Genomic DNA, 15,262 nt, shown 5'->3' on the forward strand with positions numbered 1-15,262 from the left:
AATACGAGCCAAATCATGCTATGTACCGTTGCCTGGAAAAGGAATCTGTGATTCATCAAAGAGCACGGCTCTGATCTGGATATATGAAATCTCAGAGCAAACGATGCCTACCAAGGCAACTTAACAGGGCAGCACATGTTTTGCTTTCAGTTTGAGTGGTACAGTTCTAAAATAAAGAGGTGTTATACATATGCTGAGACACATCAATGGTTCAATATTGCCATCTCTGCCTGAGGCAACAGTATGAAAGAAATCCCTCTTTTGGGTCACACCTCCCAACATATCCCAGTCATGTCTTTGATATAAAGGATTCTCTGAGTTTCATTTTTTTAAAGAAACGAATTTGGCCAAACTCTACTTAGCAGAAGTTCCACGACAAGGCCTCAAGGCAAATGGAAAAGAGGTATGGGGGTCAATTTATTTTATTTATTTATTTATTTGATTTTTACCCCGCCCCTCTAGACCATGTCTACTCATCTTGATTTTCACCGTGTGAAATTACAGTTTTCTAAAATATACACACGTAGATTATACTTCTGATCTGTGATGTTCTTAGAAGGGCCCCATCTAGAGATGGGAAAAGCCACTTTTCTGGGTTTGTGGGAAGGGAGTTCTTTTTTTAGCTCCCAGGATGATGCTATTAAGGGGTCCATTGGGAGATTTTCTCCATCTAAACACCCTACTGCAGCAGAAGCTGCAGGGATAGCGAAGAAGACCTGGGTATAAGGCAGAAGTAGCATATTCTGTTACAGAACAAATTAGACTGTTGGGATCACTTTATCAGAGTGAAAGTAAGATTGAGGCATATGAAGGACTATTTCCTGTCCAATTTGTCAGTGAACTGAAAAGAGATAAACAGGGCAATTCATGCCCCTTGCGGGCTGAGGAATATACTGGGTGATGACAGCTTGCTTTCTAGCCAGACTGGGAACGTCTTCTTTTTTTTCCCCCTGGCCCTAATTCACTGATGAGATGGCAGGTTGTTTTGCTTTTAATCTCAGCTGTTTCTTTCCAGGCATAAGGGGTGTTTGTTTTGGCTTAATTGGTCCAGTTTATCCTTTAAAACTTTGGCAGAAAGACTAGGTGAGGACATGGAAAATGATGCCACTGTAGAGAATAACCCAGGAGCTCCATTTCAACAGAAAAGGAGTTGGCGGGAGTGTCATCAAGTTAGCACACCACTTGTCATGAGGTCCTGTGGCCAAAGGGAAGGGCAGTTGCTGAGTGGGAAGAGCAGCTACTTTGTTTATTGACAGATTTGTCTAAAGGATTGCTGCTTTACTGGTCATTGACCGTAATAAAGTAGTCATTCATTCATTCATTCATTCATTCATTCATTCATTCATTCATTCATTCATATATACACACACACACACACACACACACACACACACACACACACACACACACACACACACACACACACACACACACACACACACACACACACACAGAGGGTTGCTGCAGGGCATGAAAATGTCCATGGCTCCCAACTAGCCATTTCATTTAATCAGTCCTAGCTTGATATACATAATCCAGTTCTGTTCCTTTTAACATCATGGAAATACACTGAAGCAAAAATCCTGGAACAGTTGGAGTAACTTTAAGAAGTTACCCACTGCAAGATATTGTATAACAACCACACAAAGGAAAGCAAAACAACTCTTCCCTTAGATTAATAAGGAAAATTAAAACACAGCGGATGTTCCTTCATCTTATGTCTGTAGGTCAGATGCAGGGGATGTCAGTCCAGATGTTGCCAGACATAATGTTCATCAGTCTTAATTAGCCCAGTCAATCGTGTGGGAGAGATGGGAGTGATCGTCCAGCAACATCTGCAGGCCCACACATTATCCATCTTGCCAACATCACCATTTACTTTGATAAATAGCAGCACTAATGTCTTAACTTGTACAGCTGTGTAGGAACCACAGTAGCCCAGTGCATGAACAGTTTTGAGGCTGAGGGAGCTGGGATCAAATCTCACCTCTCAAACCTCTACTCCTTTTGTAGCCCAAGGCAAGCTCCTCTACCCTCATTTGACCAGCGATAACAATGACCCACATTATAAGGTATAGAAAGTGCAACAGAGGTCACCTCACTTTCTAGTACTGTATTTTCCTTGAATTCTTATGTTCTAATTCATTTCCTTGCCTCTAATCCATCACAGGCTTATTAAATGGGACTTAAGGAGTTAGACTAAAGATATACATTCTGTGTCTCTAAGGGTAGCACTGGAGAAATCTGTGTTGCCCATCAATTATACTCAGGCTAACAGGTTAAAAGGAGCACATAACTTTTTATTCACAAGGCTATAACAAGGTCCTGAACCAGAATAATTATGGAAGAGAACACTTAGAATATTCTGTCACATAGAAATGTTTTTAAAAGCATGTATTGGACTTACATATCAGACACTTTCCTGTAGTTTGGAGGGCATTCGAACAGAATACATCGGAAGCTACCTTGAATGTTATAGCAAGACTCCGTTGACGAACAATTGTGGGTTCCCATTGCACATTCATCAATATCTGGAATCAAATATGCATATATATGGGAAAGATTATGCAACCTAATAACAAAAAAAAGTATAGAATAGAGTCTGCCACATTCCAAAACTGTGCTAGAAATGTCCCCTGCATGAGAAAGCAACAGGCTTGATATGAAAAAATGAAATCAGCCCCGTGCATTCCTGTTAACCAGAGGCTTTGTGTTTCATCTCTGTACAATAAAGGTAAGGTTATATCTGCCAAGCTTTATGAATTATTCACCCATTATACTCAAGGCTTGCCAGCATGCATTTATTTGATAGGCATCCTCTCTCATACATGAGCCAAATAGTTAGTGTCACTCAGATTCTGCATGTGCAATTAAAATGCAAAAAGGCAAAGTCAGAATTGCTTCACGTTCTGGTGATATCAGATACTGGAATGATATAGCTATATTGGACTATAATATCCAGCATTCCCCGGCCAGCAAAGCCACGTTACTTGGGAATGTTGAGATCTATGGTCCAAGACAGTGGGTTGAGTATCTCTTGCTGAGTATCATAATTTGTAATTAGAATAAGCCTACTGAATCACTGAGAAATTTGTGTGTCGATTCCTCTATAAGTTCCATGGATTCACCTGAACCTAGTCTAGTTGCAACCTACTATACTGAACAATGGGATTTCAGCCAATTGTGTTCCTAAGCTCTGGATTACACACATGCAGAGCATCAGGGTGGTGTAGCAGGCTCAAGCCTCCAAGGAGCCCCATGAAACATACTGGATGACTTGCAGACCTCAAAGTTGAATGATGATGCTGCGCTATTGTGAGGAGGAAATGGTGAAGCAGAAGAGCTGGGTGAGTCATTTTGAGATCTTTGGAAGAAAGATACAAATATAGCACACTAACAAACACAGCAGGCCTGTCCCCCCCCCCTTGTGCATTGGCTGGCCTTTTCACTGGAATCTTATTCAAACACAGGTTGCTAATAATAGCAACAGAATCATCCTTTGTACGTATCACAACTGAGACAGTAAGGCAGGTGTTCCTTTTTTTAAGGCCAAAGCTTCACATCTGAAGATGCCTATAGTTCTGTTGCATTCAGAAAAGCTGATTGCTACATAATGTACTTCAGATCAAAACAAAAGATTCCCCCATTTGTTTCTTGGTGCAAGGACAATCCTTGAACAATAAGATGACAAAATATTAAGTTGTGGTTCCAAAGATACAGAATACCAGATGACATGGATCCAGTTCAAGTTTTTCAGATTTTGTTGCTGTTGTTGACATTGAAAGCAGAGTTCATCTCTTGCAGTCACAAAGAAAACTCCTAAATGTCTAGACATCATTCAAAGGTTTGCAAATGAACTAAATGTTAGCAGACAATCCATGTGGTGAAGTGTGGTGAAATTTTGCCGCAGGAAGGCTTCTCATGAAATACCTAAGTCTTCCCTGAGGGTCAAGAATTGTTCTTGCATGGACTGTGGCTTGGTTTAAAAGCCCAAGGAATATTTTTCAAAGGAAAAGTCAAAGAGAATTAAAGTAAATTAAGCCCCTCCTCACTGATTCTTAAAACTAGGTGAATAGCTAAATTGTTTCCATATGGCACTCTTTGTTGCAAACTGATTTACTTCTCCATCTTGGCTCTCTGAAGCTCAACCACACTGTTTTGAAAACAATGGTCCATAACATAAAATCCTAGCATGCCAGTTCAAACAGATCAGCTTGGAACCACTAAGCTATAAAAATGACATGAATGAAATGGAAAGGGAAAAGGGGGGTGGGGGAGAGAAAGGATTTATTAAATCTCTGAATCAAACAACCCTGATTAAGAATATATTTCCCTCTACAGGTTCCATAAACATCAGGTGGAAGACAGAGAATATCTTCCTGTCCTGTCCTTTGGGCAATACTGTTCCATTTCCAAGAATTCCTCCGTCATCAAGGAGTATAATGCTTAGAAAGTTGTGTGTGGTAGAAATCCAATGTGCACAAATTACTGTATATAGGCAAAATATCTCCTGAATCTGGTAATTATCCACGTGATCTAGGATTATAGCCATTGAACATTAGACAGGTATGTCCTATTCTACTGTTACACCCACAAGTAGGCTTTGAGCAATGTTGTACAGACATCTTTCTGCACCAGGGAAAAGATTGTGAGAACATCTGAACTTTGCAGTGGCAAAGTTCAGCATTTAATGCTCATGCAACCTTTTACCAAGGCCATTATGGACGCCCTACATTGTCAGAGACTCTTCCCCCCCCCCCGAAAAAAGAAGGGATATGTTTGTAGGAAGACAGGCCAACCTGCATGGGCCATTATCTTGTGATTTAGGGCTAATTTCCATCAGCACATTCCTCACATGACAACTACTATTGGGGAGGGAGGAAATCAGCCCAATGCGAGAACTGTTTCATTGCAAAGTATGATGCTTGAGTTTGCATGAGGCATTGTGACGGTCTAGTCTGTAATATCTTTGCTTATACAACTTGCCACGTGATATCACATGAAAAGGGTACTACTCAGAAGTAAGCCCCACTTGCTCCCAGGGTTGTATAGGAGTGCAGCTGAAATGAATGTTTAAACTGTGTTGAACGGGTAAGCTGATCTCCACTGAACCAACTAAAACATCACAAGCAATGAAAAAGGCTTCCATGTATCTTCAAATTTGTCCCTTCGTAGTGTTCTCAACTACCCATGTAGAAATATGAAGGGAAGCTATATATTCCTTTGGCAGTTTTTTTCCCCTTACTTCTCTGTTGTACACCGCCCAGGCCAGATGGCGCAGTATAAAAGTGTAACAAATAGACAGACAGACATCCCCTTGCCACACTCAGGGCACAGAGTTTGCTCCTTGAATTTCCTTGAATTTCCTATTATTCCCTTCCAGAGATGGGCACTAAACAAAAAAACAAACAAACTAGAAAGCTAGTAAAAAAATGGCTGGTTCATTGGTTCAGGTCGACTCAGGATCGTCAAAACCAAAACAAACTGAACCAACAGACTTTTTAAATCGATTTTTCCCCCGTTTGATTCATTTGTTCACAGACAGAGTTCTAACTCCTGTCCTCTGAAGATGCCAGCCACAGAGACTGGTGAAACGTTAGGAAGAAAAGCCTCCAGAACACAGCCAAACAACCCAAAAAAACCCTACAACAACCATCGGATCCTGGCCGTGAAAGCTTTCGAGAATACAATTTGTGGTTTGTTTTTTCCAAATGTTCTGGAAGTTCATGGTTCGTGGGCTTCAATAAACCATGAACTACATTGAACTATCATTTTGCAGGTTCATGACAAACTCTTATTCTCTACCACTGATATTAGAATAGCAGCACTTACTGCTATTTTGATTGCCATGGTACAAACAGATCCTGAAAAAAAGCTTCTTTTTGTTCTATAAATTCCAGAACTCCTGAACCAGTTACAGTCAAAAGTAACTTTTCCAAGCTCTGAAAATAGCAACCCATATAAATAAAAGTGCCTGGTGTGTGTACTTCAGAATTGGAAGCACTGTAATCTATTTCTTACCTCGACAAGTCCTTCCATTTGCTGACACTGTATAGCCTTGATCAGGACAAGCACATTGATAACTTCCAGGCACATTAAGGCAACGAAAAGTGCACAGAATACTTGCACTTAGTGCACATTCATCAATATCTAAAATAAAGAGAATGACAAAGTAATTCTGCAATAGGAATGGGACCAGTATTAGCACTGGAAAATTCAATTGTAAATACCTTTACAAGAATGGCCATCTTCTGCTAACTGATAGCCTTGCCTGCAGTAACACTGGTAGGAGCCATAAATATTAGCACACTCTTGACTGCATGGGTTATTGTCACATTCATTGACATCTGTATGAAAGTAAATATGGAAAACAGGTTGAATCAATCCAATCACTGTCATATCTCTGTCACTGATTAGTAAGAATTTATAAACAAAAAGATGGAACCCCCCCCCCTTTTACAGGCAATCACCAAGAAAGGTGAATATCATAAAAGGGGATCAAACACAGTCTGGAAAAAGCATTTTGAAATTAAGATGTTGGATTCAAAATGAAGTACTTTTCCTTTCTGTATTTGCCAGTATAGCAATACAGCCTCGACAATAAGAAAACTTGGGCTCCAAAGAAGGCTTGTTGAATTCAATGGGATGCCTCAATAGCCACAACTAGCATTATATGGTAAGTGACTTTCCTACCAGATTTCTTCTGAAGTTCCTGTCATCTGGTCAGTCTATATTCAATCCCATTTTTTAAAAAAAAAACACCTGTTAATTCCTGATAACATGCAACAGTTATGTGGGAAAGGCTGATCAGGTTTTTACTTTGTCAGAAGGGTGAGGAAAAGTTATTTTGAGGTAAGTGTGCCTTTAGAAATATCAGAAACTCTTAGAAAGGCAGCTAAAATTCCGATGAACCCAACTAACGAAATCCAAATGTGCAAGCATTCCTATCAAAATACACAACTTGCACATGGAAGATGCATTGAGTGAGAATAAGTTGTATTGACTGGAGTGAGGATACACATATGCAAGTGAACTTACACCAGTTCTGTGCAACAAGCTGCATCTTAACTTCCCCACCTACCATAGTAGGTGTCATCACCAATGTTATGAAGTCATCTGGTCATCAACAAATATATCAAAAAAATGTTTTACATAATTAACCACATGTAAAGGCACCAATCTCGGGGTTGGACTGAGGCCTCACTTTTCCCCCAAACAGTGATCTATCCATGCCACATGGATTGCTCTGACCCTTTTGTCTTTGAGAAAAGTTATAAATAGATACCTTCACAATGCTTCCCATCATAAGCCAAGCGAAAGCCAGAAGAACATGAACAATGATAGGACCCAGGAGTATTTTCGCAGGAGTGTTGACATAACCGTCCTGGATAATTCCAGCATTCATTTATATCTGCCATAAAACACAATCAATAGGAATGTAAAACAGGTTTAAGAGCTCTATTTTAGAGAAGAAAATAACAAACAGAGTGAGAGCTAATTTTTATTACTGCTTCCATTCCAGATATTTCTCTTTCTTACTGTTGATGTGAGCAAACAATGAAATATGGAGAGTGGTAGTGAGTCCTCCAGTGTTGTGATATTTTGATTTAGGATGCCGATATTTCCTGAAAATGAGTTAGGAGGAATGCACAATCTTTTTTGTACATTTGCACTTGGCATTACTGACTACTCATGAACATTTTTCCCTGATCAGGACACATATTTCTTTCATTTAATTGAAATGACATCAACTGTGGGTCCTGATAGCAATCTTAATTGTATTTTAATCATTTTATCTTTTATTGTATATTAATTGAATTTTAATTATTGTAAGCCGCCCAGAGACCTCTGGGTAGAGTGGGCGGCCTATAAAGTAAATAAATAAATAAATAAATAAATAATTCACCTGCCAGTAGAATAGAAATGAATATAAGGAGGGAAGAATTTTTAGCTTGGAAAGGTTAGTGTGACCCCTGTTATTGGAAGATATTCTCCATAGCATGTCTGATGAACAGTTGAGGTGGGATTTGTGAATGAAGAAGATTTCAGAAGCAATTCTATTATCTTGCCTCAGCTTCAGTGCTGTGGAATTTAATAATTGTGCAGGGAAACAACAGCACGTAGATGCTGGCCTGAGGGCCATGCCTCATCAATCAACAACACCAGCATTTCTTCTGCAATACGTACCAATGCAAGTTCTGCTGAATGAATCGTATTGATAGCCCATCTTGCAGTCACAGCGGTAAGCTCCAGGTATATTGTGACACACCTGTCCCTCTCCACAGTTGTGCACGCCGGTCTGGCATTCATCAACATCTACCAAAGTAAAAGGTAACAATTACTCTCACTGGAGTGGGCCAAGATGGCGGCCACACCCTGGATGGCACCATTTTCAGTCCTGCTGCATCGAATGAAGATGCACTCCATTATTGGAGTGAAAGTAGAACAGAAATATTCTTACATTTATTTTGCCACAGCAGGGGAAGTGATTAGCGATCCCAGTCCCCTTCTGCCAAAACTGGCTTTGTGTTTTAAAAGAAGTGTTGAAGTGACTTCCAAGGCCCCTCAAGAATACTATGTGTTTGGTGCCAATCAAAATGTCTTAGTGCATCCACAAAGATGTGCCCTTGACATCACCAGAATGGCTACAGTGACAATGACAGTCCTTGTAATGTTTTGATTTAGTAAAGCAATATTTCCTGAAAATGAGTGAGAAATTCAGCTGCTCCAAGTAAATCACAGTTAGACTTTATCACAGACTGAGATTTATCTTCTTCACTTGATTTATGTCTCCATATATTAAAAACTAAAATAAGAAAAATTACTGCACAAATTGACTCACATAGGCATTTTCCTACACTCAGATACTCTCGTTATGTAGGAAAGCTTTCAAATGCTGGAGCCAGCATCTTAGTGTTGTAGTACCTTACAATGCTGCAGCATCATGACACTTGCACATTTCCCCCCTACAGTGGGCAATTAAATTTTCCTGCTAATATAGCTGAAACTAGAGTCGGTTTCAGCTATTTTAGCAGGACGTGGTGGCACTATGGGCTAAACCACAGAAGCCTGTGCTGCAGGGTCAGAAGACCAGCAGTTGTAAGATCAAATCCACGCGACGGAGTGAGCTCCCGTCGCTTTGTCCCAGCTCCTCGCCAACCTAGTAGTTCGAATGCATGTACAGTGGTGCCTCGCACAATGAGTGCCTCACACAATGATAAATTCACACAACGATGTTTCCTATAGGGAATTTTTGCACAATGATTTTGGGACCATGCTTCACAGAACGATTGCATTTTGGGTCCCGTTTCACTTAACGATGTTTTCAAAAAAGAGCGGGAAAGGTGGCTGTTTGGCAATGCTAATTTGTTCTTCTAACTGACTGTACCCAGGATGCATTGCGCCTGTGCAGGGAAGGGATAAAAAACCTTCCCCATGCATCCTGGGTTTACTTTCCGACATGCAGTTCAAAGGTTGGCTTTGCCTCTTTGCTCTGTCTTGTGGGCGCTTTCTGTGCTGGAGAACTTTCAAAGGTAAGCTTGCATTTCTTCTCCTGGGTGGGTGATGGGTTTTACAGTGTATCTGTACTGTACTGCATTGCAAAACTCTGATGATTTTTGCAAGAGGGAATTTGGGTCTGTCTGGCTTTGGTTATGGGTTTTTTTTTCATTGGGGAAATTGCAGGGGGGGGTTGGCTGGGGGTTTCTGTGGATTTGTGTGGGATTTGAATGCCCAAGTTCAAACCTGATTTTAATTTTTTTCCTGCATGCTGCTTCTTGGTTGGGGTGGGTGGGTTATGCTTTGTGTGTGTGGAATTCTGCAAGGAAATGGTTGCTGTTCTCTTGTGGCCAGGCCTGCCTCTGGGATTTGGATGCCCAAGTTCAAATCTGATTTTAAAAAATTTTTAACTGCTGCCATGCTGCTTCTTGGTTGGGGGGGGTCTATGCATCTCAATGGGGCAGAATTTTTTTTACCAAAAATTAACGAAGACTCAGAAACTGTTTTAAATGCTTGGAGTCGTTAGTGCAGCTTGTGAAACCTTTGCAAACTTAATCTAGCTTTGTTCTGAGTCTTCGTTAATTTTTGGTGAATTTTTTTCTCCCCCATTGAGATGCCTTGAAGCCTACTCAATGCATTTGAATGGTGGATACATTGTTTCACACAACGATGTTTTCTATGGGGATTTTCGCTTAAGGACGGCAATCCATTCCAATTGGAACGGATTATCCGGTTTTCAATGCATCTCTATGGGAAATGGTGTTTCACAGAACGATGTTTTCACAGAACGTGTTTTTTTTTTGAACCAATTAACATCGTTGTGCAAGGCACCACTGTAAACGCAAGTAGATAATTAGGTACTATCTTGGTGGGAAGGTAAAACAGCGTTCCCTAGTCATAAATAAATAAATGAATAAACAAGCAAACAAACAAACAAACAAACAAACTGTCTTCGGAAAGGCGCTGGCTCTACGGCTTGAAAAGCGGGATGAGCGCCGCCCCCTAAAGTCGGACACGACTGGACTGAAAATGTCAAGGGGAACCTTTACCTTTACCTTAGAGTCGGTTTCAACAAACAAAACATATTAATCAAAGTCTAGTTGGTTTCCATAATCAGACCAGCAATGTGACAGACCCCAATTAAATACTAAATATTTATAATCAAGAAGTGATCATAGTTAAATTTTAGTTGGAGTCTCGGGTGCATGATGAGAATGGAAGCTTTGTGTTTACACAAAACACAAATGCACACAAAATGCTTTTGTCTTTTGCTAATTTCCAAAATTCCTAAAACATAAATAATTTGTATTAACAAGAAAAAAGGTACACAAAGATTTTGTGGTTTTTATATCTTTTTTGTTCGAACTTTCTTTTACTCTTTGTGTGTGACTTTTCTTTCACTCTGTGCATGTCAAATGGCTTGATAAACTTTTCATTGAATAGCATTGTGAGGGCTGTTGCAAATACATGGTGGTGTGACCAACTGGGACATTCTGCAGTCAATCAGAACATCTGTGAGGGGGAGGAATGTTGAAACTGGTCTAGATCCCAGTGAAGTGTGTTCTTTGGGTGTGTGTGTGTTATTTTTGGACTCCCTCCAATTTTCTTTAAGGATTTTTTCCTCTCTCTTTGGGCATTCCTCCTCCTGCTCCTATCATTTCTGGCATTTTCGCTGCTGCCTGCTGGACTCAAAGAAGAAATGAAAGGATTAACTAATTGAAAACCTCCTATGCCCCAAGGGCTCCCTTTTGCCCTAGAGAAGCCCGTGGGACTCTTGGGATTAGAGCGGGAAGACATTTAAAAGGAAAAACAAATTGCTGCAGGATCAACACAACCAGGACCTGGATCATTGCCTCCTCCCATCATTTCAAGGCCCCCAAAGGCTTCTCGAGAGTGAAAAGGAGCCTTCTAAGGAGTCCTGGAACCTAAAACACTCTGATAGGAAGCTTTTAGTAACTTCAAATTAAATGGTTCCTGAACCTGATCCAAGTTACACAGGATCAGCAAAGCTACGCCAATAGGATTTTACCTATAGGATGATAACCCAATTCAATCCTCTCAAACTTTTTCCCCCTTTTTATTTTTCTTTGAGAGGTATATACCAAAAATAATGTTTGGTTTTAGTCAAAAATTACATATGTAAGGTCAATAGTTATACTGAAACTTTAGACATTGACAGCTGCTTCTAATGGAGTGTATGATCTAAGAAAGAAGCTACCTGGGCTATCTGATGAAAGCATGAGTTTTTTGATGTTTAATCATTTTTTCTCCCATGTTGTTCAAAACCACTTGTCCATCAAGGACTTTTTTCTACCTTATATAAGGTTACTTTGATGTTTTATTTTCTGGGAGAGTAAACAGAGAAATTGAAAAGTCCCCTACATTAAAGTTTCCTATTAAGATGATTCCTGTTCAGGTGTTACAGATGTTGAGTCTATGAATATGCTTACAGGTGAGTTTTTCTCTACCCTGTTTTCCTTTGCCATTGTGCCCTACTATGTTTCAGCTCTGAATCTGAATTCCCACTCATGTAGGCTCTGCTCACAAGCAAGAACCCTCTCTGGCTCATCACTTGTGTGTATAGCCCACCCCTCTTGTACACATCTAGCCCTGTGTTGACTCCTTCCCTATCTCCCTGCTTGAAGGTTCGAGCAAGCATTTTGATGGGGAGGGAAGCCTGAGAAGCTAGCAGAGAGGGTGTGGGTGGGTGAAGATTTAGCCTGACTAATCAACCAGTCCATCTGTACTCACTATATGACTCTAGAACAAATGCTTGTTTCAAGGCAAATCCTGCTTGCCTTACTCCAAATTGGCACGTTGGGAAGCAAATGAAGCAGAGGTGCTACAGGATGGAGTAAGAAGAGATAAAGAAGTAGAAGCAACTAGACGCCTTGCAGGTCTGAGGAGCATGTGCTTACAAGGGATGTGCATGGTGTTCAGCACAACCAGACTGAATCAGGGGGAAAGCATGGTGTGGAACAAGCTAGAATTCACAATCTTGATATTCATGTTTTCTTTCTTTCTCATCTACTTTAGTTTAGTAACCGTAATGGAGTATGTGAGTGACTGTGCTCAGTTTGCTGTCCTCTGAAGATGCCGGCCACAGAGACTGGCGAAACGTTAGGAAAAACCACTTTCAGAACACGGCCAAGAAGCCCGAAAAACCCACAACAACCATGTGCTCAAATGCTTGGCTTTGAGCTGCTAGGTCAGAATTCCTCTCTCCCCTTTTTTTCTTCTTCAGATTACTTCTGGTGTGTGGTACAAGTATCAGTGAGCACTGGCACTTACACCATAGTTAGAAAGGTCACTGTGCACAGAAGTAAAATCCTCCTGTGTGTCTCTATCTCAATATTTAAGGTCTACCATATCCCCAAAATTAATGGTGCTGCGTAGCTCACCACCACACAATGTCACAACCCCTTGCTTATCTCCTTTTGCAGGACTTGGGTTTTTTCATGGATATCCAGAAACACACAAATACCTGGAGAAGGACAGGGTCCCAGTGTCACCAAAAGGGCACAATGAGGGCTGGACACCAATTAGTGTGCCCTTATTCAGGCACAGAGAGGGACGTGGTGGTGCTGTGGGCTAAACCGCAGAAGCCTGTGCTGCAGAGTCAGAAGACCAAGCAGTCGTAAGATTGAATCCACGCGACGGAGTGAGCTCCCGTTGCTTGTCCCAGCTCCCGCCAACCTAGCGGTTCGAAAGCATGCAAATGCGAGTAGATTAATAGGGACCACTTCAGTGGGAAGGTGACAGTGTTCCGTGTCTAAGTCGCACTGTCCATGTGACCACGGAAGATTGTCTTCGGACAAACGCTGGCTCTATGGCTTGGAAACGGGGATGAGCACCGCCCCCTAGAGTTGGACACGACTGGACAAAAATTGCCTTATTCAGGCACAGACTTTTTTGGGAAGCCAATGGAGATCTCTACTGCATACATAGAGACACTGGGACAGGCGTGCATGCCCACCACTGCCCGCTATTAACTTTTATTACCTCTTACAATCAGATGAACTGGTGGGATAGCTCAGTGGTTTATGTCTCTGGTTACGGAGAGGTTGGGGGTTCGATTCCTCAGTGTGCCTGATGTGATAAGAGCCAACCTGTGCAGTCATGAACAAGCTGTACAATCCCAGGATGCCACCAGGAGAAGGGAATAGGAATCCACTTATGTGTATTCTGTATCTCAAAAACTAGGAAAAGTGTCACATTAAGTTGGAATTGCCTTGACAGCACAGAATATATACAGTTGATCAGCTGAATGCCTGAATAGGGCTTGCACGTGTATGTCAGCTTGCAAATGCAAAGATAGACAAGAAAGGTGAAGACTCCTGTTTTTGTACAATTGGATCTAATTTTGCATAGACAGCTTTATAAAGAACAACTTACAGAAAAATAGCATGTCTATCTGCAGTACTGATACAGGCAATAGGTTTCATTGAAAACAGTTCTGGCCTTTTAATCCTTTTTCTAGTCTGCGTTCCTTTAAATAAATGTATGAACTATTAAAATATAACTTAAAATAAAAAGATTTTAATTAAAGTGCTGTCTTTACATTTCTCTTTCTTGCATCAGAGCAAGCATTAAAAAGTTAATTTTAATGCAGATTTAAATCTGCAAATTAGCAACTTTAGTTGCCATTAATTCATTTGTTCAGGCTTCTGATTAGTTTCTGTGAAATTGTGTGTTCTGCCTTTAATTAGGTCCAGGACATTACTCAGTCAGAGGGATATCATATTTCATGATAGCTACAGTATTTTTCAATTAAATAGAGGACAAAAGGGATGCTAACCAGTCTACTGAATTAGAGAAAATGAAAATTATTGGAAGATGGATTTTGTAAACAAAAATAAGGAATCACACAGACTTCATTCTGCTAGAAAGACTTGTCCAGATGATTTATCTCTGTTACCAGGCAAAAATCCAATTATCCATAAATATGCCTCTTAGCAGAAAAATGGGAGAAAAGGAAAAAAGGAGGAAATCAGAAGGATGAAATCTGAATTTGTTGCTCATACCAACTCCCTATTAAAGGGCCCAATTTGTTCCACTTGAAGGAATGACCTGTATACTGATTTTACTGGAAACTTCCTTGATATCCCAAGGATATTCCTCTTCTGTTGCTTTGTTCTGTTTTCCCCCTTGCACTTTTTTGTCCTTCCCAAAATCAAGGTACATTTTTTGCACTAGGGAAAGTTTAGAACAATGGCACTTCTCGAGCATTTCTGCAATAGCAACAGCCAATGAAGCACAGGAAAGCACACATAAGCTCCAGTCAACAACAGCAGATGTTTGCTGGGGAAGATGGCAAGGCCACATATCTTCAAACTGCAAGAGTAGTACTTAAGTACTTTAGCAGTTAACAGTCAGAGTACAAATTACAATAAATCCAGTATGCTCCATCACTAGGTTACAGAAAAAAAGGGGGAGTGCAAAGCAATGTGCCCACCTGGAATACTCCTTAAAGAAATCATACCAGAGCATTTAGACTATATATTATATCATACCAACTTTCAGAGATAGAAAACAAACTACTTTAGGTTCACCTTTTCCTGTTGAAATACACATTTTGTACCTCTTGAGACTGGAAGTGGGAAACTTTCACTCATGTATCTCCAAATCTACTACATGAATGTGCATAAAAGTGTTCATTGGTATGTTCATCTGAGATCAACCTTTCTCATTTGCAATATCAAGGATGAGTGTGATTACTCTCCCAAACAGCAAGTCTCTTACTATCAATCCTACTGACGACCTC

The 15,262-nt window shown here is 40.5% G+C and overlaps 1 protein-coding gene and 1 long non-coding RNA gene across 2 annotated transcripts in view; one reads left to right on the forward strand and one right to left on the reverse strand.

The window, feature by feature from the left end:
• The window catches only part of FBLN2 (fibulin 2), a 184,528-nt gene that overhangs the window by 3,589 nt on the left and 165,677 nt on the right, over positions 1-15,262 (reverse strand). The window contains exons 13-17 of the mRNA XM_078385359.1: positions 8,188-8,316; positions 7,286-7,411; positions 6,231-6,347; positions 6,022-6,150; positions 2,408-2,531 (exon numbers count right to left, since the gene is read on the reverse strand). Coding sequence (XP_078241485.1) covers positions 2,408-2,531; positions 6,022-6,150; positions 6,231-6,347; positions 7,286-7,411; positions 8,188-8,316 — 625 coding nt within the window. The remainder of the gene's footprint in view (positions 1-2,407; positions 2,532-6,021; positions 6,151-6,230; positions 6,348-7,285; positions 7,412-8,187; positions 8,317-15,262) is intronic.
• On the forward strand, positions 5,413-6,951 carry LOC144586710 (uncharacterized). Its single transcript, XR_013541705.1, has 2 exons — positions 5,413-5,696; positions 6,593-6,951. It is a non-coding gene; the product is annotated as an uncharacterized LOC144586710 (long non-coding RNA).

The sequence above is a fragment of the Pogona vitticeps genome, chromosome 2, assembly GCF_051106095.1.
Source record: "Pogona vitticeps strain Pit_001003342236 chromosome 2, PviZW2.1, whole genome shotgun sequence".
Lineage (NCBI taxonomy): Eukaryota > Metazoa > Chordata > Lepidosauria > Squamata > Agamidae > Pogona > Pogona vitticeps.